This window comes from Panthera tigris, chromosome F3 (assembly GCF_018350195.1).
Source record: "Panthera tigris isolate Pti1 chromosome F3, P.tigris_Pti1_mat1.1, whole genome shotgun sequence".
Classification (NCBI taxonomy): Eukaryota; Metazoa; Chordata; class Mammalia; order Carnivora; family Felidae; genus Panthera; species Panthera tigris.
Genome location: NC_056678.1, coordinates 63679293 through 63699603, shown reverse-complemented (window position 1 = coordinate 63699603; position 20311 = coordinate 63679293). Strand labels below are relative to the sequence as shown.

Here is a 20311-nt window from a genome sequence, read left to right as displayed (position 1 = left end):
GATGGAATGAACTGTAACGTCTAGTTTTCAGTAAATAAATAAATAAATAAATAAATTGATTAATTAAAAAATAGGTAGCTCACTCTGAGTTGGAAACCTTACTTTTAAGTGCACTTCTTGTTTTCTTTCTTCTTTTTTTTTTTAATGTTTATTTATTTTTGAGAGAGAGACACACACCCAGGGGGAGCTGGGGAGGGGCGGAGAGAGAGGGAGACTCAGAATCCGAAGCAGGCTCCAGGCTCAAACCCATGAACCGTGAGATCATGACCTGAGCTGAAGTCCGACGCTTAACTGACGAGCCACCCAGGTGCCCCTCAAGTGCACTTCTTAAATGAATGATCTCGCCTTATTAGAATGTTTCCCGGAATAGCTGTGGTCATTCTTGTGTGTTTTAGTAAGATTTTGCCATTATTTATAGATGTCTACAGCTTCTAGGACCGTGGTTCTCAGACATCAAAGACGCAGGTGTGCTGGCAGGCGCCAATGCTTGATTCTTTGAAAATTGAGGATCCCATTTCGTTAGCCAAGGCGTGGGTCTCTCGGAGCCAAATTAATAACCGAGGGGGATGTGCCACTGGGTTGAGGGCTGTGTAGTGTTGTCCAGCAGACATCAGTGCTTGGGAATTTTCTTGGGTTAGCAGGTGACCTAGTGTCGGTCTAAACTGTTCCATGACCAAACTTCTGCTAGCATGGGAACCTTAGATTTGGGTGGTAAGTGCTCTAATGGCTTTTAAGACCTTGACCCATGCCTACTAATTTTGTGGCTTTGGCTTCCAAGATTCTCATTAGCAATAGATCTCTTATCCTTTTTACAAAGATTATCCCCCTACCTTCACCCCCGAGAATATTTCTTTATAGTGACAGACACTCAAATGGATTTTATTTTTTTTTAAATTTTATTTTTAAGTGATCTCTACACCCAATGGGGGACTCGAACTTACAACCCCAAGATCAAAAGTCACATGTTCTACCCACCGAGTCAGCCAGGTGCCCCTCTAGTGAATTTCAGCGGTCTGCTTGTGTCTTCTTAGATTTTGATGTGCTGTCCACCAGAAAGGTCCACATTTTTGGTCTCTGTTTATTTCCTTAGGTCCTCCAACTCTTTATGCTGTGGACTTGCCTTGAGGCTTTGCACGTCCCCCTAATGGCTCCCATCACACTTTTCTTTGATTGAAGAAGACCCACTATTTTCCCTTGTTGAAATAATCCTCCTTAATTCAACCAGACTTGCTGTCTCAGGCTGCCTGAGCACCGTCCCTGAGACCTATCAGCACCTCCGAAAGACACTTCCCTTGGAGATGAGGTGGACTCCAAACCCAAATATGGTGGCTCACTATGTCTCACCGTGAAAAATTCGGTCTCTCACACCCTGATTTTCCTCCTGGAAGGAGTAGAACAAACACACTTGAAGAACTCAGCGTATGAAACAGGCAGAGCTCAACTGGAAGGAAGTTTGCCGGAGATCCCAGAAAGCAGCCAAAGGGGCAGGGAATGAAAACGGCTCTGTGGAGACCTTCGCCTGCATCTAGGCACCAACCCCAGATTCTTAGTAACCGTCTTGGGCTCCCATCCTCATTGGCAAGACCGCCAAATGACAAAACTAAAACAATTAATAACGAGTTCAATGTCCTTTATTTAAGGGAAAACATTCCATGGGTTGGGGGAGTACAGGACCTCACAAGCAGTAGAGCACTCTTCCTGAGGGATTTGGGGGAACAGTGAGTTTTATAGATCATTGGAAGAGGCAACTAGGAAATGGCCTGATCAGCTGGAAGGTTGGAGATTTCCCTATAAGGCTGGCAGTTCCCTCTTTTCTAGGATATGGAAAGCTAGCCAAAGCCACGTAGATAGATTGTGATTGGTGTACATGAGGTTTCCTTGACAGGTGTTTCCTGTAAGCACAGGCTGACTTAGATTTAGATTTTGTGACGTGGGCCAGGCCACTGGCAGGGGGGCTTCCATTTTGTGAGTCTCGAGATACAAATTAACCTGATGGGTTTCTAATGATATGTTTCAAGTATTGATGTCCGATCATTGGTGTCTTGTCACCGGGGAAGAAATTCACCTGAAAATCAGATAAGGGCTGGAAATAGATTGGGGTTAGGAGCCTTGAATGAAGCCAGTAGTAAAAGCCTGCAGCTGATGGGCCGAGGCTGTTGAGGTTTCTGAAAATTACGGGTGTGAGAAGAGGTGTGACGGTGTTATTTCCTTGAGTATTAAAGCTTGCTTCCTGTGAGGGCATTTGGGAAAGAGGCCCCAGGAAAGGGCCCTGAGAAGAGAATCTTATGTTCTGGGGATGAAACGGTGATGAGGATGGTGATAGAAAGCAAGAAAAGGAAACTAGCCTTCATTGGGTCCTCATGATGCACCAGGCACTTGGCTAGCCCTCCAATTTTCATTTCTCTTCTAAAAGAACCTTGGATGCAGTGGTTCTCAACCCAGGGCAACTCTGCCTCTGAGAGAACATTTGTCCAAGTCTAGAGACATTTTGATTTTCACAACTAGGGTGGCCCCTGGCATCTCGCTGGTAGAGGCCAGAGGTGCTCTTAATTATTCTACAATGTATAGGACAGGCCCTCCCCGTGAGAACCGTTTGGCCCCAAATATCAAAAGTACTGAGGCTGGGAAATTCTGCTTGAAGGGTAGTCCTGATTACCTTCTTCTTCTTCTTTTTTAATGTTTATTTATTATTTTTGAGAGAGACAGTGCAAGCAGCGGAGGGGCAGAGAGTGAGAGGGAGACACAGAATCCGAAACAGGCTCCAGGCTCTGAGCTGTGAGCACAGGGCCTGATGTGGGGCTCGAACTCACGAACCGGGAGATCGTGACCTGAGCCGAAGTCGGACGCTAAACCGACTGAGCCACCCGGGTGCCCCTGATTACCTTCGTTTTTACAGATGAGCTATCTGAGGTTCTGAGAAGCTACCTAGCACTCAAAACTAGACTTATCTAGCTCCAAGGCCCGCGCTGCTTGGCCATAGTGACAGGGACAGGGATGGGAACGAGGGTGGCAAAGATAAAGAACCAGGGCACAGCTTGGTGCTCAAAAGATCCCTGTTGAAGGAACGAGCAAAAGAACGCATGTCCAAGGGGAATAAGGGGACGGGGATCATCATCCTGATTCCACCTGACACACCTCTTTGTTCTTGTTCCACCATCCAGGAGTGAGTCAGGGATTGGATAATAAAGAAAATCGAATGATGGTGGGCCCCCTGGGCCTCCAAATGGAACTAGAAGTCAGAGAAGACAGACTCCACATTCTTTCCCACTGCTTTTTCTAAAGACCTGGGAACAGATAGGAGGGTCCGAGCTGAGCTTGGGTGGCCATTCCCCTCTTGCTCCCAGAGGCTGAGCCCGGCTGTGTCCCAAAAGAAGAGGAAGAAGTTGTTTCTCAGTTGCTGAAATTTCTGTGAATTTGGAATTGGGCTGAGCCAGATCCATTCTGGGAAGCTCCGAATCTTCTGGGAGGGAACGGTTGAGAGGAAAAAGGGTGGAAGGGGAGGGGCCTATGGTAAAACAACATTTCTTTTCACTTCCTCTTTGGGACTTCAGAATTGGTCTGTCCTCCCCCCGGGTGGAATCGGTCAGGCCTCGAGAGAAGTCTGGGACTGCCACGCCGGTGCTGCCAGGGCCACCGTGTGCCAGGAATTGATGCAGATCCCTTCAACCCGCCCCCTCCCTGCTGCCCGGAGTGACCGAGCCGAGTGTGTGCCCTGCCCCCCTTTGGGCGACATGCTACTGTGGACAGCTCTGCTCTTCTTGGGTGAGTCCGGGTCCCCAGAGGCAGGTGCACTTTCCTACCTCAGCTGCTGCCACCCTGGTTGGGCAGAGGTCGGGCGAGGATGAGGGGTGGCACGGGAAGCCCATCAAGGAAACGAGGAGGGTGAAGGCCCGCTGATGAAGAGCAAACTCGGACAACCCGGCTGGCCTTGGCAAACAAGAACACTGGCAGTTTGGGTGGTTGTTTTTAGTGTCTTTTGCCCAGGATCCCCGGGGCAGTCAGGTCACTGGTGCTCTGCCACTCATTACACCCGAAAAGTCCAGTGACCTAGGTTTGAGTGACTAATGAGTGGCCAGCACGTTTCCCTTCCTTAGAAATTTGTGTTTCCCAGGGACCAGATCTCAGGCGGGAGGGCTAAGGCTGTCTGAGACAAGGGGTAGGGAGGAAGCAATAGCCATTCTCTGTGCCCCTGAAACCACTTCAGGCAGCAGAAGCCTCTTCTGTTCATGTGTCAGATTTCCCTGGGAAGGAGCACAAGAGGGTCTGGGTTATCCAGGGAACAGGGGCTCAGAGGACACCCAACCTGGACAATTCTGGAATCGCCCATCGTAGGACCAGAGAAACCACGCGTGCCTCTTTGTACTGCACACACGCGCGGGGCTAGGTCCTGGGTCTGATCGTGGAGAAAGCCAGAGTCCTAGGCCAAGATGGAGAGCCAAAGACTGATGGTGCCGGCTGGGCAGAAGTCGGGGGAGACCAACTAGGGGAGCTCTATTGCCGGGATTGTCTCTCCAAGCTCAACTGCTAGAGTTTCCAGCCTCAAATACACCTCAGGATGGCCCCAGACCCCGCAAGTCAGGGACTCTGACTGATAATGAAATCTGGGCATCTCCGGGAGCCCTCGGCCCTCAGTGCTGAATGATACCGGGATAGGGGGTGGAGGTGAGAAAGAGAGGGTGTTCCCTCAGGAGCAGGATAAAATGGACTGAAGGGGCAGAGCATGTCAAAAGGGCGCTGGACGGTCTCCTTTTTCACAGGGGGAAGCTCAGGCCTGGCGAGGGGCTATGCTTCTCTGCTGACAGTGCTACTGACGTGCAGGTCACCTGGGCGACACTTGATGTTTTCTCCCGTTTGCCCTTTTGCTAAGTCACCGAGGGTTTGGTCCATTTTTCCCATTCTTCCTTGGGCCACCACATTTAGGTCTTCGTCACTCGATCACTCAACTTTTAGAACGGCCTCTGACCCCACCTCGAGTCTCTTGTCTCCTCTACTCTGAATCCATGCTTTACACTGAGGCCATGACCTCTTCAAGTACGGCCACAGCTGAGTCTTGGCACTTCAGAAACGCCTCCAGTGCTGCTCTACTGAATAAAGCCTCCCTTCTTTTTTGTTCTTTGTTTTTTTAATGTGTATTTATTTTTGAGAGAGATAGAGACAGAGCACCCAGCAGGGGAGGGGCAGAGAGAGAGAGAGACACGAATCCAAAGCAGGCCCCAGTCTCTAGGCTGTCAGCACAGAGACTGACGCGGGGCTCAAACCCACCAACGGTGAGATCATGACCTGAGCCCAAGTCGGACGCCCAACCGACTGAGCCACCCAGGCGCCCCAGTAAAGCCCCAATTCTACCCTCTTAACCATGTTCCCATTGCCCCAAGTGGATCTTCCTCTACAGCCAGGCAATGTGTACGTTGCGTTTCCTGCAGAATTTCTACAGATTCCACAAACTGCCCTGTTGAAACATTAAATAAATGCTATGTACAGGCCCTGTTCTACGACTTGGGGATTTACCAATGAATAAGACAGACGGCCTTCCTGACCTAAAGCACGCGGTCTTTGTCTCCCTTACAATGATCCTACCGAGGGTGTGTTCCCTACCATTTGTTGAGTGTGGAATGAAGAAATGGCCGATGACTTCTCTCTGCTCTTCTCATCTTTTTCTTGTTTCTCCTCTTCCCCTCCTCGTAGGCTCTACTTCTTTATCTGCTCTCCTGTCCCGCACTGTCCCTCTCGCCAGTCCCACACTGGTTTTTAGCTCTCACCTCTACGTCAACAGCTTCCAAACCCATCCCTCTTGTTTGTATCAACTACAATTGCGTGTTTCCACCTGCCGGTTGGACGCCTCCACATTGATATGCCAGCTCAGAAACAAAACATACTCAAACTCAACTTAACATCTTCGCCTTACGAACGCACGCCTCCTCCTAACACGTATATCTGTGCGAACGGGAGTAACTTTCTCCTAGCCATCCGCTTACATTACCACCGTCCCCGGTTCTGCCTCTTAAATTTCTCTCGTGTGTGTATCTTCTTCACTTCCCATTGTCAATACGACTGTGGCCCCTCTTATTTCCCACCTAGGCTCATTCAATAAGCGATTTCCAGAGCCTTGGCCAATACAATTGATACGGCTACTGCCCTCTTTGAGCTTACATTCTCCTGGGAGATATAAACAACAAGTAAGCAAACACAGAGGCGTAAATATAAATTGGAAAGGGCCGTGAAGATGTAAACAGGATACTCTTACAAGGAAAATCCTTGTGGGGAAGAAGAGAGGGCGGCTCACTTAAACAGGATGATAGGAAAAGTATTTTCTGAGGAGGTGACCTTGAGCTGAGACTTTGAGCATAGCAAGGATCTAGCCATTGGAAGAGAAAAAGGAAGTAGGTCTAGCGAAGAGGGATGAGCTTACACAAAAGCCCCAAGTGTCAAGAGTCTAGAGAGGAGCTCAGTGAGTAGGGGAAGAGGGCCTCAAGATGGGAGGGGAGAGGGGAGCAGAGCCCTTGCCCTGTGTGGCCTTGTAAAGATGTACACTTTATTTCAAGAGCAAAGGAAGGCCCTTGAAGGCCTGCAAGCGGGGGAGTGATGTTATACGATCTGATACTTTTATTATTATCTTTTAATGTTTACTTATTTTTGAGAGGGAGAAAGAGAGCACGAGCAGGGGAGGGGCAGAGAGAGAGAGGGAGACACAGAATCCGAAGCGGGCTCCGGGCTCCAAGCTGTCCGCACAGAGCCCGACGCGGGGCTCGAGCCCACGGACCGCGAGAGCGTGACCTGAGCCGAAGTGGGACGCTTAACCCACTGAGCCACCCAGGCGCCCCGGATGTGATATTTTACAAATAACTCCGGCCTTTCTGTGGGAAGTGGATTGTAGGGGGACACAGGAGTGAGGAGAGGAGTTAGGAGGTGGAAAAAAGCTGGTGGTGACCTAAACCTGCACGGCAGTCACGGGCACGGAGTGAAGCCGACAGACTCCAGGCCTAAGCGGGAAGCAGAATCAACAAGATTCACTGATGTGAAAGGGGGTGGGGGGCTTGGGAGAAGGAGGGGAATAGAGGGGAGTTGCAGTTTCCAGGCTTGGCTAACTGGGTAGGTAGCGAAGACGTACAATTTCGCGGGGAAGAACGGGAGAGAGACGTTAGAGCGAACGGGCAACGGCAGAGTCCAAACTGGGGCGAACGAAACAGTGAATGGAAGAAGTAGAAACGAGGGTGGCCCACGGGGGAAAAAACATTTTTTAAAATTTTTTTTTTTTCAACGTTTTTTATTTATTTTTGGGACAGAGAGAGACAGAGCATGAACGGGGGAGGGGCAGAGAGAGAGGGAGACACAGAATCCGAAGCAGGCCCCAGGGTCTGAGCCGTCAGCCCAGAGCCCGACGCGGGGCTCGAACTCACGGACCGCGAGATCGTGACCTGAGCTGAAGTTGGACGCTTAACCGACTGCGCCACCCAGGCGCCCCGGAAAAAACATTTTTGAGAAATCTGGCTCTGAAAGGGAGCAGAGAGACGCTTTTAGAATTGCATGTGGGATCAAGCGAGAAGCTTTTTTTTTTTTTTTTCCTTTTAATGAAAGATCCTGGGATATGTTTACGTTGACGGGCCAGACCCGGCTGAGAAGGAGAAATTGATGATGCAGAAGAGGGCGGGAGTAACAGAGAGAGGGAAATGCTTGCCAGGGTGACAGAGAGGACACCACAGCCTGGAGACGGACCAGGGAGAGACGCAGGGAGGCTTTGCCCAGAGAACAGGGAGAAAGGAAGTTGGACAGAGGTGCAGACTGAGCTGGGGGAAGGCGTGAGGTTTCCTACCAGCTTTTGTTTTCTGTGAATTACGGAGGAAGGAGTCGGGCTTTAGGAGAGAAGGGTTCCGAGGCAGAGGGCAGGGAAGTTTTGGCAGCGAGAAAAGATGAGTGTTACTGGGCAGCAGAGCAAATTTACTGGAGAAAATTGTCCGAGGGACGCCTGGGTGGCTCAGTTGGTTAAGCGCCCTACTTTGGCTCAGGTGGTGATCTCGCGGTTCATGGGGTTCGTGGGTTCGAGCCCCGCGTCGGGCTCTGTGCCGACAGCTCAGAGCCTGGAGCCTGCTTCAATTCTGTGTCTCTGTCTCTCTGCCTCTCCCCTGCGCAGGCTCTGTCTCTGTCTCTGTCTCTCTCTCTCTCTCAAAAATAAACATTAAAAAAGAAAATTTAAAAAAAATTTTCAGAATGACAGTTCAGTGTCCTTTTGAATATGGTGACCGCAAATTTATAGAAACATCCATCTGCCTGCTTGTGTAGGTGATTTTAGTAACACACAGCTGAACCAGTAAAGACAGGGACAATACAGAGACAGCCAAGGGTAAGGAAGTTAAGGGGATTTGCATAGGGGGCTTTTTTTTTTTTTTTTTTTTTTTTTGAGGGGATGCTTTGTAATGATGAATCATCAGATCTAAACTCCAGGCTGATCTTTGCTTTTCTCTCTTACAGGTCCAGTCCTTGGGACACCTGGTAAGTGCTCCCCCCACATCCTCTCCCTCCCCCAGCCACCTTCTTCCTCTACTCCCAGCACCCCATCTGGAGGTGCCCTGAATGCACCAGTAACCCCATACTGAAGTGGAGTCTCCCGGAAGATGCCCCGCCCCCTCCCCTCCTTTCTCTTTCCCCTTCTCCCAGGGAAGCAGGGGAGCCTTGGGGGCATAGGTGGCTTCAGCCCTTCCGGTTCCCAGCTGGTGAGCTGTAACTCGTCGTCTCTCTCGCACCTTCCTCTCCCCAAGTAAAATCAAGAGCCCGGACAATTTTAGTTTCAGCTGCATACAAAATCCCATCATCTGCCTGGGATGTCTCCGTGTGTTGATAAATTTTCCACTTTGGGTGTATCTGAGGGCTTCAGGGCCTGTTTCCCTGGAGAGAAATAGGAGAGACCCCTGGGTGCAGCTTGCTGAAGCAAACTCTGCAGGGCCTTCTTTCTCTCTGCCACTAAGCTCCCCAGGTCCCAGGCCCCCCAGGGGGTGAGGCGGAGGTTCTCCCTGGGGCACTGAACCCAGGACCCCTAGACTGCCCCCCCCCACCCCTGCCTTTCTCTCTCTTTCTTTATCCTTTTGAGGCCACAGAGCCTCCACTGAACTTGGGTGAGGATAGGTCTAGTCTAAGGGATAAAGATTGACATCAGGTCCGTACGGAAACCTGATGTCTGCCTCAAGCCTGACACTTTCACCAGATGCTCCCACGGTCTTCATCCAGCTCTGCAGAGAGTTTATCCACAGTGTTCCCATGCCTCAGGTTACAGGGGAGGAAAGTGAGTTCCAAAAGGGCATGCATGTGTAGTGTGTGTGTGTGTGTGTGTGTGTGTGTGTGTGAAAGAGAGAGAGAGAGAGGAAGGAAGGAAGGAAGGAAGGAAGGAACAAAGAAACAAGGAAGAGAAAGAAAGAGAAGAAAGAAAGAGAGGAAAGAAAGAAAGAGAGGAAAGAAAAAAAGAGGAAAGAGAGGAAAGAAAGAAAGAAAGAAAAAAGAAGGAAAGAAAGAGAGGAAAGAAAGAGAGAAAAAAAAGAAAGAAAGAGAGAAAGAAACAAAAGGAAAGAAAGAAGAAAGAAAGAAAGGAAAGAAAGAAAGAAAAGAAAGAGGAAAGAAAGAAAGAAAAGAAAGAGGAAAGAAAGAAAGAAGAAAGAGAGGAAAGGAAGAAAGAAAGAAAGAGAGGAAAGAAAGAAAGAAAGAAAAGAAAAAGGAAAGAAAGAAAGAAGAAAGAGAGGAAAGGAAGAAAGAAAGAAAGAGAGGAAAGAAAGAAAGAAAGAAAAGAAAGAGGAAAGAAAGAAAGAAGAAAGAGAGGAAAGGAAGAAAGAAAGAAAGAGAGGAAAGAAAGAAAGAAAGAAAGAAAGAAAGAAAGAAAGAAAGACAGACCTGCTTTGGATGGCCCCCGGTGAGATACACTTCCAGAATGTTTGCCTTGCCCCTTCTCCCTTTCTCTTACCTCTTGCCCTATCTTTCTGAGGAACGGCGACCCTCTCTGAGGGGACCTGGCTTCCCAGGGGCCCCTGCGGTAGGGTGTACGAGTAAAAGGAGCTGCCTACATTTGCAGAACGGTTCTGGGCCGGGTTCCACGCTTGATGTCCCCAGCGGGACCTCAGGTGCTTGAAATTCGGGGCCCGCTTAGGCTCTTGGGGCCCCTTTTCCTCATGCTTCCCCTTCTCTCTGCCCCGGAGCAGGTCTCCCGAAGGCTGTGGTGGACCTGGAGCCCCCGTGGATCCTCGTGCTCCGGGAGGACAATGTGACTCTGAAGTGCCAGGGGGCCCACACAGCCGGGGACCACTCCATCCGGTGGTTCCATAATGGGAGCTCCATCCCCACGCAGGTCCGGCCCAACTACAGCTTTAAGGCCACCGAGAAGGATAGAGGGGAGTACGCGTGCCAGACGGACCAGACCAGCCTCAGTGACCCCGTGTATCTGGATGTGTTTTCCGGTCAGTGGAGGAAGGCCCCGGGGACAGTCCGGGAGGGCAAGGAGAGACGGAATCTGCTTACAGAGGTTTTTTAGGGAAGCGAGGTGGCCTGTTTACTGGGAAGCATCGCCGTGAGCTGTTTGAAGTTGTTTTCTCCACTTGTTTCCCTTTTCACCCACCCCCTTTGCTCGGTGTGTGTTCCTAAGAGATTCCTGATTGAGCGAGAACCTTACGAGGGCTACAAACAAGCAGCCCCGGGGTGTGAGAGAAGCAGAAGCAAATTCTGACTGCCTAGAAACCCATTTTTGTAGCAGTCACGGAGCGCAGACGGACCACAGCTGAGTCCCTGGCCTGGACATTACCAGCCGTGTAAACACCGAGCTACGGTCTGCCCTCGGGCCTGTTTCCTCATCTGCTCCTGGGGGCTAATTATGCCTCCTTCCCCGGGTCCTGGTGGTACCAGCATTTCCCTGCCCCCTGCCCTCCAGGCAACTTGACCTGAAAATTGTGTTTTAACTATCTTTGCATTTCCAGCCCCTGACAAGGGCAGGCCTTAAAGGATGTTTGCTAAACAGAGGACCAGTTATACAAAGCTCCGGGCAAAACAGTAGTTTCTCCCTGAAGAAAAGCCACCAGGCAATTGAGATGCATACCGTCCCTGTTACTCTTCCTGTCGTCCCTTTCCCTCACCTGATTCCCGAATTTTCCTCAAAAGCATGGGGCCTGCTGCCCACCCCACCCCCACGGCCCACTCTCAGCCCAGCAGGAAGTGACAGGCCTGGAGGGAAAGCTCTGAGGACCGGCAGGGCCTTGACCTGTGTGTCCCTGTCCCTCCAGGAAGGGAAGGAGGTGAGACAATCCCCCTCAACCAAGCCCCCTCAGCCCCCCCCCCCCCCCCAGTGCATCCGCAGCCAGCCATTGGAGCAGGGAGGGGCTGTGTGCGCCTTCTCTGCGAGGCTTCCAGAAGATTGCAGAGGACTTTCGTTCCCAGATTGACAGAAAGGCCCTTGGATTACCCGAAGAACATATGGGGGCCGCGAACATGAAACTGGGCCCTGCTCTCAAGATCTGCCCCAAGACCCATGTGCTCAAGGAGACCTCAGGTGGCCCGCTCGCAACCCAGCCTGAGGAGGACACTCCCCAGTATTCATGTCCAAACCTGGTACGAGCACAGACTTTGCAGGGAAGGAAGGGCCAGTCACCTAGACAGGGAAGAGATGTGCAGGAATCGGTTGCTGGGGCCACGTGGCAGCAGCTTTGGCTTTTTCTCTGGGCTCTACTTTATTATTATTACTTTTTTAAGTTTATTTATTTTGAGGGAGAGAGAGAGAAACAGAGCATGTGAGCAGGAGAGGGGCAGAGAGAGACGTAGTAGGGAGAGAATCCCAAGCCGGTTCTGAGCTGTCCGCGCAGAACCCGACTCGACGCGGGGCAGGATCCCACAAACCGCGAGACCGTGACCTGAACTGAAACCAAGAATCGGATGCTCCACAGACTGAGCCACCCGGGCGCCCCTCTACTTTAGTTTTTAAAAGCTTGACAGTCTCAGCATTCCTGCCTACCCTCGTCCCATCTTCTGAAAGAGGCAGTCAGTCCAGGGGACCAGGGCCGCCTGGCCTCACCCTGGAGTGCAGTGTCCAGCCAGGGTCCCGGTTCTCCGAGAGGAGGAATCTGCAGAAGGGAAAGGGGAGGAAGTGGGTGGAACGTGTCTCCCCAGCAGGAGGGGTAGGCTTTTCTAGCTGGTGGGACCCAAGTAGCAGGATTTGGTGTCATCCTCTGTGCCCAGATTTCCTGCTGTAGCTGGGGCACCCCCTGGGTACTATCTCTTCCTGTAACCGCGGCAGGGTCACCAGCCAGTGTAGAGACTTGGTTGGCCTCATTCTGGTTGGGGCCGGCCCGCGCCTGGCTGTTGTCACTCTTCCCGCCCCCTCCACCCCCCTCCACCCCTACCTCCCTATAATTCTGCTCTCTTCTTCCACCTCTCTTTCCAACTCGTGCTCAGCTCTGTCCTCCGGCTTTAGAGAAAAGGAGTGGGGTGGCTGGTGGCTCAGTTGGTTGAGCATCCGACTTCGGCTCAGGTCATGATCTTCGTGGGTTCAAGCCCCGCGTCGGCCTCTGTGCTGACAGCTTGGAGCCTGGAGCCTGCTTGGGATTCTGTGTCTCCGTCTCGCTCTGCCCCTCCCCTGCTCATGCTCTGTCTCTGTCTCTCTTTCTCTCTCTCCCTCACAAAAATAAAAATTAAAGAAAAGAAAAGAAAAGAAAAGAAAAGAAAAGAAAAGAAAAGGAGTACCTGAGCTGAGGTCAGGAGTACAAATATCCCTCATAGGCTCTGTTCCCTATACAACAAAATTACTAAATATTTTTTTCTTCTTCGGTAAAAGGATGAAAATTGGGGGGGAAGGGGTACGCAGCAGGCTAGTGCCCCGCCCATGACACTGCTGCCTTCAGGCAAAGACCCCGCTGAAGTAAAACTCCACGTTACCAACATACGCCAAATAAACTAATATTTGTTTCATGTCCATGATTTCGTACTCTCCCAGAAGATGCGTGTCGCTGCCGTGTCCCCTCACATGTTACCTCCTAGGTCAGACTGGATCTCTCCCATTGCTCCCCCAAGGAAGGGACCGCATCCTGGGGTCTTTTTTTTGGTGTTTTGTTTTTTCTTTTTTTTAATGTTTATTTATTTTGAGAGAGAGAGAGAGACAGAGCATGAGCAGGAAAGGGGCAGAGAGAGAGGGAGACACAGACTCTGAAACAGGCTCCAGGCTCTGAGCTGTCAGCACAGAGCCTGACGCGGGGCTCGAACTCACAGACTGTGGGATCATGACCTGAGCCGCAGTCGACAGCTTACCTGACTGAGCCACCCAGGCGCCCCCCCCCTTTTTGGGTGCGGTCTCTTGTATCCTTCTCACAAGGGCCTCCTGGGCAGGACGGGGCTGTAGCTGCCCTCTCTCAGGACAGGAAAGAGAAGACGGGCGTATCCTGAACACCTACTACGTGCCAGAAACTATTGTAGATGCGTGGTATTACGTCATCCATTTTCACAGCTGAGGAATCCAGAAGAGGCCCAAGATTGCCGAGCTCCCAAATGATGGAGCCAGCTTTGGAGACCAGGGCCGCTGGATTGCGATCTCAAGCTCTTCCCTCCACACACTGTGTCCCACCAGTAAGGACAGGGTGGGTCTCAGAGTTGAGTCAAGACCTGCTGGGTCCTGGGGTCCCTTTGTGTCTTTCAGACTGGCTGGTGCTCCAGACCCCTAGCCTGGTGTTCCAGAAGGGGGAGCCCATCGTGCTGAGGTGCCACAGCTGGAGGAACAAGCCTCTGTACAAGATCACGTTCTTCCAGAATGGAAAATCCAAGCAGTTTTCCCCCATGAATTCCACCTTCTCCATCCCACGGGCAAACCTCAGTCACAGCGGCGAGTACCATTGCACGGGACTGATAGGGAGGAGTCTGCAGGCGTCACAGCCCGTGGCCATCACCGTCCAAGGTGGGAGCCCCATCAGGATGGAGAGAGGACTGGGGGCTGGACAGTTATGGCCGAGGTCCTACGGGCCTCCTCGGGGGCCTGAGAAATGCCACAGCCAAAACAGTTGGGCGCTGAGGCAAAGGGGGGAGGCACGGGGCGGGGGGGCTTGATAAATATTGGCCAAGGGGCAGCAGTAGGGGCTACGGTTCAGAGCCCCCAGCCTCAGGTCCCAGCTGAAAAGGCTGGGTGCCGCTGAAAATGCAGGCGCCTACTAAGGACAGCAATGGCACAGAGCTCCCTCATTGGCGCAGAGGTTCCTTGAGCTCCTGGGCGTCCCCAAGAACTGAGGGTTTCGGTTCTTCTTAGTTCTCGTGCCATGTACATTGGCTTGCTCCCCAAGGCATGGCGTGTCCCCGACAGTTCAAGGTCTTGCTGGGTCCAGTGGTGGTGCTTCCCACCAAGGAAGGCTTCAGGCCCCCCTCCCTTCTCTCCCTGAAGCTGACAGGAGCCCTTCCCTCTGCCCCCACACAGGCCCTCGAGTGCCTCTAGGAGGCACCTGGTGTGGGGGAGGCACACATCCAGCCACAGCAACCCCATTCAGGGGAGGTGGGGGAGGAAGTGAGTGTAGCATCTGCAAGGGACCCAGACACAAAGCAGCTCCCGGGGAGAAGCCCTGAGCACTGTGGGAGGTGGGAGAGTACCGCCTGTCCTGAAGTCTCTCCTCTTCAGGGTCCAGTTGGAGCGACTCCTCAGTGACGGTGATGATTGCGGTCGCGGTCGCTGGCATTGCTGCCGTGGCCATCCTTGCTGCCGTTGTGGCCTGGTTCCGCCACAGGCAAAAGCAGACTTCAGGTTTGTGGCTTCTCTTGGTTCCTCTTGTTATCAGTTCCTACTTGGCCAACGCCCTAACCCCAAACATTTCCAGAACCCTTCTCTTGGGGCTAAGAGAATCTTTGTAATTCGGACATAGCCCCTTGTTTTGTTTTGTTTTTGTTTTTAGTTTATTTATTTATTTTGAGAGAGAGGGAGAGGAAGAGAGAGAGAGAGGGGGGCAGAGAGAGAGGGAGAGAGAGGATCCCAAGCAGGCTCCTTGCTGTCAGTGCAGAGCCAGTGCGGAGCTCGATCCCACGAACCGTGAGATCATGATGTGCGCTGAAATCAAGAGTCAGGTGCTTAACCTCCTGAGTCACCCAGGTGCCCCCACAACCCACGTTTTATTCATTCATTCATTCATTCATTCATTCAACAAGGCTCGAACGAACTTGTGTACGTGCACAGCGCCGTGCTAGGCAGGGGAGGCTAAGTCCGAGCTCCGCTCTCAAGGAGCTCACCATGCAGTGGCAACGACAGATGTGGGAACAGCAGAAGTACAAGCGAATCGTTACAACTGGGTGGGATGAAAGCAATGGTAGAGAGTTGCAAAGGCTATGGGTTCAGAGGACACGAGAGCCCACACGAGGCAGCACGCGGTGAGCCATCAGAGAAGCTTTTTCGCGACGCGGTGGCACATGTAGTGACCCACGCACACGTGGTGGGGCCAGACCACCCGAGTTTAGATCTCGGCTCCACGGCTCCCCCGCTTTGTGGGCTTGGGTGAGTTATTCCCCACCTCTGGGCCCCCGTGTCTTCATCTGGAAAGTGAGGACGCTAATCGAACCCACCTCGCAGGATTGGAGGAGGATAAACGAGGCTGAGCTCTCACGACGGTGCCGAGTACCTAGCAAACAGCACGCAAGTAAGAGCCGTTGTCATTATGGAGGAGGCCGTACGTGAGGGGAGCAGTTAGCCAGGCCAAGTGGGCCGGAAGAGCATTCTAGACATGGAAATGGGGAACACTGCAGCTGGGCTGGGACTTGAGGGAAGGGCAAGGAGGGCGCTGGAGGCAGTTGGAGGCACTGAGGCCATGAATTGCAAGGCACGAAGGAAGGAGGCCTGAGTCAGGCAGGCAAATGGACAAGGGCCGGGTCACGCAGACCGCGGAGGCCACATTAAAGAACGAAACTGTGTTCCAAAGAGGATGGCAAGACCACAGGAGGGAAGTAACCGTAACTCCTCACTCACTTCCCCTCAGCACCACCCAGCACAGTTTGCCAGGCAGCCTTCCGTTCACTGATGGGCGCGCTGAAGATTCTGGGCCCTTGGAAACCAGTTCCTTCCCGCTTCGCACTAACGCAAAGGAGCTGAGAGAGGAGGGCAGGTGCCATAGAGATCTAATAGGCAAATCGTCGCTGTTCATCACGTGGAAAAGCCGGCTTGCTGGAGAGGAAGTCGGAAGACACCCAGGGGAAGAAGGCAGAAAATGACTCAGAGCCATTGAGAGGAGGAAAGACTGTTACTAACACCTCGCAAAGCACTTTGCAAGTCTGCACCTCAGCCACTGATGGCAAGCAAATGTGGAGATGTGGAGAGAGACACTGACTGGGAGAAAGTAGTGCTTTTTTAAAAGGCAGAACGAGCCTGAGAAAGATGCCTCGGAGGGGCCTTTCTGGCGGTCCCAGGAGACGCCACGGTTAACCCAAGCGCCCAACCTGTCTCTCTGGACCAGGCCCTTTTACAGGCAGGGCCTGGGCAGGAGAGCCAGGGCGTGGGGAGGAGTCTCTGTGGGGGAGGGGTCTGTGTTGGTTCTAATCCATTCCTGCCCTGGGTCCTTGTCCCAGGACTCAGGCCCCAGCCCACAGTCCTACTAACCTTCTATGTGCACCCCCCTCCCCCCCCCCCCCTGGCTCTCCTAGGATACCCTGAGCACAGGGAAATGGGAGAGACCCTCCCTGAGGAACCAGGTGAGTGCAGCTCCCCGCCTGGGGGCCTGAGGTGCCCTGCCTGGGGCTTCCAGGTGGATTGGAGTCAGCAGGAAGCGGCTTGTGTGAGTTCAGCTGGGAGCGCAGGAGAGGGAGGGGGCGGCGGGAGGAGGACAGGGGCTCAAATCGCTTGGTCAGTTCTGAGACTAACTCCTGGGCCTCAAGAGGACCTCACGGGGGATGAGGGGCAGAAGACCACCTGTCCCAGATAGAGAGGGGAGGGCCGTGTCCGAATTTCGGAGCCGGGAACGCTGGGAACGTTTCCAGAGCAGGAAATAAGAGATATCTGGGCCTCTCTGTGGGGGTTGGCCAAGCTGGCACGGGACAGAGGTTAGAAGTGGTAAGACTGAGACAAACAGGATTGAGAGGAAAGGAGGGGGAGACCTAGGGAATACTCCCAGGACATGGTGAGGAGTCTCTGGGAGTGATGGGGTAAGGGTGGGGCATCAGGAGGAGATCTGGGCTTGAGAAAGTTCTAGAGGACTGGGTGCATTCACCAGTGAGCTTCACTTGTGGGCAAAGCTTGGTTCTGATGCCCACTTGAGTAAGTTTATTAAACATGGACGTGGTCCTAGCTCTGTCATCATCATCAGGTGGAATCTTGAATGTTCCCCACCATGGGGGTGCAGGGACCTCCCTGAGGACAGGAGTGGAGTGGCCTGGATGACCTCGAAGTCCTTCCAGGCCTGACACTCTGAGAGTCAGTGGCCATTCAACCCCTGGCTGAGGTAGGAACAGGAGTATTTCAGGCGACCTCCTGACTGTAGTTTAGCTGGAGCATGAGGGAACCCAAGACATTCTCGAGGGGCTCCCCAGCAGCAGCAAGAGAAGAACAGGAGGCCCTCGAGGACTCTGGGTCAGACGGCAGGAGTGTGACTCAGAAAAGAACCAACAGATTCGAGAGCTTGAGCAAAATGGCGTTCGTCCCGCTGTGCTTTGAGCAAGGCCCTTGCGTTCTTGGCCAGGTCACGTGGGGACGCGGGGCCTGAGCCCACACCAGGCCAAAGCAGATGTAGAATAAAGCCCCAGCACAACTGGGACAGCCACCTGGAGGTCTGGCTCCGTCCATACCGGCATAAATATATTCCACAAGTATTTATTTCACAGCCAGGCACTGGGGCTGGTTGTTTCCCATCAGCTGGCGAGGTTGCTGGGATTATTGAGAAATGTATTGGAAGGAGAATTGGGGAAGAGGTTTGCCCCAGAATTTGCAGCATGGCGAACAGAGACTCTTTGTGTTCAGAGGGCGAGTGGAGACACTAAACGTATTGTCCCAGACCCTCCAGCCCTTTCCTGAGGAATGCTGCTTCGCAGATACTGAGGCTACTTCCCGCCCTGGCGAAGTGAGCTTTTTGGCAAAACACATGTGGGAATTTGGTGTGTTTTAGCGATTTACCAGGGAGCCGACTGGCCTGATTTGCTTGCTTCCCTCTTTCCCTCCCTCGCTTTCACCGTTGCGCTTTCTTTCCCTTTAACGTCAGGGAGCATCACCTTCTTCTGAGAGTTCCCAGCAAGATGCAGGGCATCTGGCCAATGCCCAGACGCCCCCCCCACCCCCACCCCCGGTCTCCTGGGGTTGGCAAAAATCTGGACTTGACTTCCCTGTGATACTGAACAGCTCCCAGCTCTTCCCCGGTTCTCAGATCCCCCAAGCTGGCCAGTTTGCCTCTAGAAAAAGTCAGCCACTCTCTGAAACGCACGCGGCACAGACTGCCTCCTTCTGCCAGCTTGGCCAGGGTGGGGAGCCTGGGTGGTGAGCGAAGCTCTTGGCCTACAGGTCCTTCTTGCAGGTCTGGTTCGGGCTTTGTCTTTGCAGCCTCTGCGGCAGTGTGGTAGGTCCTCTTCTGCAACAGTGCCCTGGCTGATCTCTGTTCTTGTTGCCCACAGCCAATCTCACGGATGCTGAAGATGCCGCCAAAGTTGAGGTGAGCCGTCCCAGCCGTCTCCTTCTCCCCCCTCTTCTGCTGCCTCCATCCCTGTGACTCTCCTTTCTGCTTTCTCTAGGCTGAGAATGCCATCACCTATTCACTTCTCTTGCACCCGGAAGCCATAGAGGAAGAAGCAGAGGAGCCGGATTACCAGAACCACATTTAATCTCCGTTGTCTTGCCTGAGACCGGGGGAGGAGAATCAGAGGGGCCAGAATCGGAGAATCAGAATTCTTGCCTGGCCTGAACTCCCCTTGGGGAGGACAAGAGGCTGCTGCGGTTCCAAAGAAGGAGAAGGACTCTTCCAGAGCGACCTGTGTGAATCCTGAAGCTCCCTGTCCTCAAAGACAATACGGCCCCAGATAACTGACTGTAGTGAGTCCTTCTGCGTCTCTGTCCTTCTCACCATCGAGACTCTTCTGCATACACCCACACGGCAGATAAAAAATTACATTTATTAAGAGATTGTAGCAACATGGGAAATATTTATGTCACAGGCACATGAGAAACATTACGGGAGTATGTACAATTTCAGAAATGATGAAACAGACTAACATTGGCCAACACATTAAAAGTGGTTGTTTCAGGGTCATGGCGTTAATTATGGGTGCTTTCCATTTTCCTTCCTTATTTTTCTACACGGACTGTGTGTTCCTTTTATAATAAAATACTATAAAAGCAACTTTCCCTTTCCCTTTTAAAGGCCGTATTGGTTGGAGTGTAGACAGGTCTATTTCTTTCCAGCGATATAAATCTTGGGCAGGTGGTGATGGGAAGGAGGTGGAGGAGAGGGAAGATTTGGAGTATAGGGTGAGTGTCCCACTTAAAACTGACTACTCTTGGGGCACCTGGGTGGCTCAGTCGGTTGAGCGTCCGACTTCGGCTCAGTTCATGATCTCACGGCTCGTGAGTTCGAGCCCCGCGTCGGGCTCTGTGCTGACAGCTCGGAGCCTGGAACCTGCTTCTGATTCTGTGTCTCCCTCTCTGCCCCTAACCCACTTGCATTCTGTCTCTGTCTCTCTCAAAAATAAATAAACATTTAAAAAAATTAAAAAAAAAAACTGACTACTCTCAGCAAACACGTCTTCTGGTTTCCATGTCTTCTTTCTTTTCCTCTGATGGCAAAGAAAACAATCGCTTTGTTTTGTAACACTTGTTCTCAGGAAGCCAAGCTTCAGATGAATCCTCGGGAGAGATTGCTGACTTCCTGTTGCTGAGGTCCTCCTATATTTACCAGCAGGACATGACCCTCTCAGAGAAGCCATCCTGGCAGGTTCGAAACACGACCGACAGCTCCCCTGAGGGTTTGGTGGGTGCCCTTGGAGCGGCCTCATTTTCCTGGGACGCTAACACAGCCTCCTTGAACAGCATCCTTGCATTTGGGATTTAGCAGCTTCCTTCTCGGTATAGTTTCCATAGCTTTCTAGGATACATTTCATAGTCCCACAATCAGATTTCACACGCACATAGTGTTATAATAATAAGGAATAGTAATGCAATAACCTAATTACTAGGTTATTGAGGGCTTACTTTATGCCAGACTAGGTGCTTTAGAGAGTTTCAGAGTATTAGCCATTCACATTTCTTCTTCCTGTTCACGTGCTCATTTTTATGGGAATAATGTATATCTATTTATAAATTTCCTGGTAGCAACTTATTTCCAAAAGGAAATCAAGATCTCTAGGTAAATTATTTTACTACACT

General features: G+C 52.0%; 1 protein-coding gene across 2 annotated transcripts; it reads left to right on the top strand.

Moving 5' to 3' along the window:
- Window positions 1-3474: 3474 nt before the first annotated feature.
- Window positions 3475-19507, top strand: FCGR2B (Fc fragment of IgG receptor IIb). Of its 2 annotated transcripts, XM_042976319.1 has the most exons (8): window positions 3475-3762; window positions 8467-8487; window positions 10179-10433; window positions 13649-13903; window positions 14612-14734; window positions 16615-16662; window positions 18568-18605; window positions 18685-19507. In XM_042976319.1, the coding sequence occupies exons 1-8, from the start codon at window positions 3651-3653 to the stop codon at window positions 18772-18774; spliced, it is 942 nt and encodes a 313-aa protein (XP_042832253.1). In that variant the 5' UTR covers window positions 3475-3650; the 3' UTR covers window positions 18775-19507. The 2 variants fall into 2 exon arrangements, with proteins under 2 accessions (XP_042832253.1, XP_007093084.2); XM_007093022.3 differs by lacking the exon at window positions 16615-16662 and having other exon boundaries at window positions 3476-3762.
- Window positions 19508-20311: the final 804 nt, after the last annotated feature.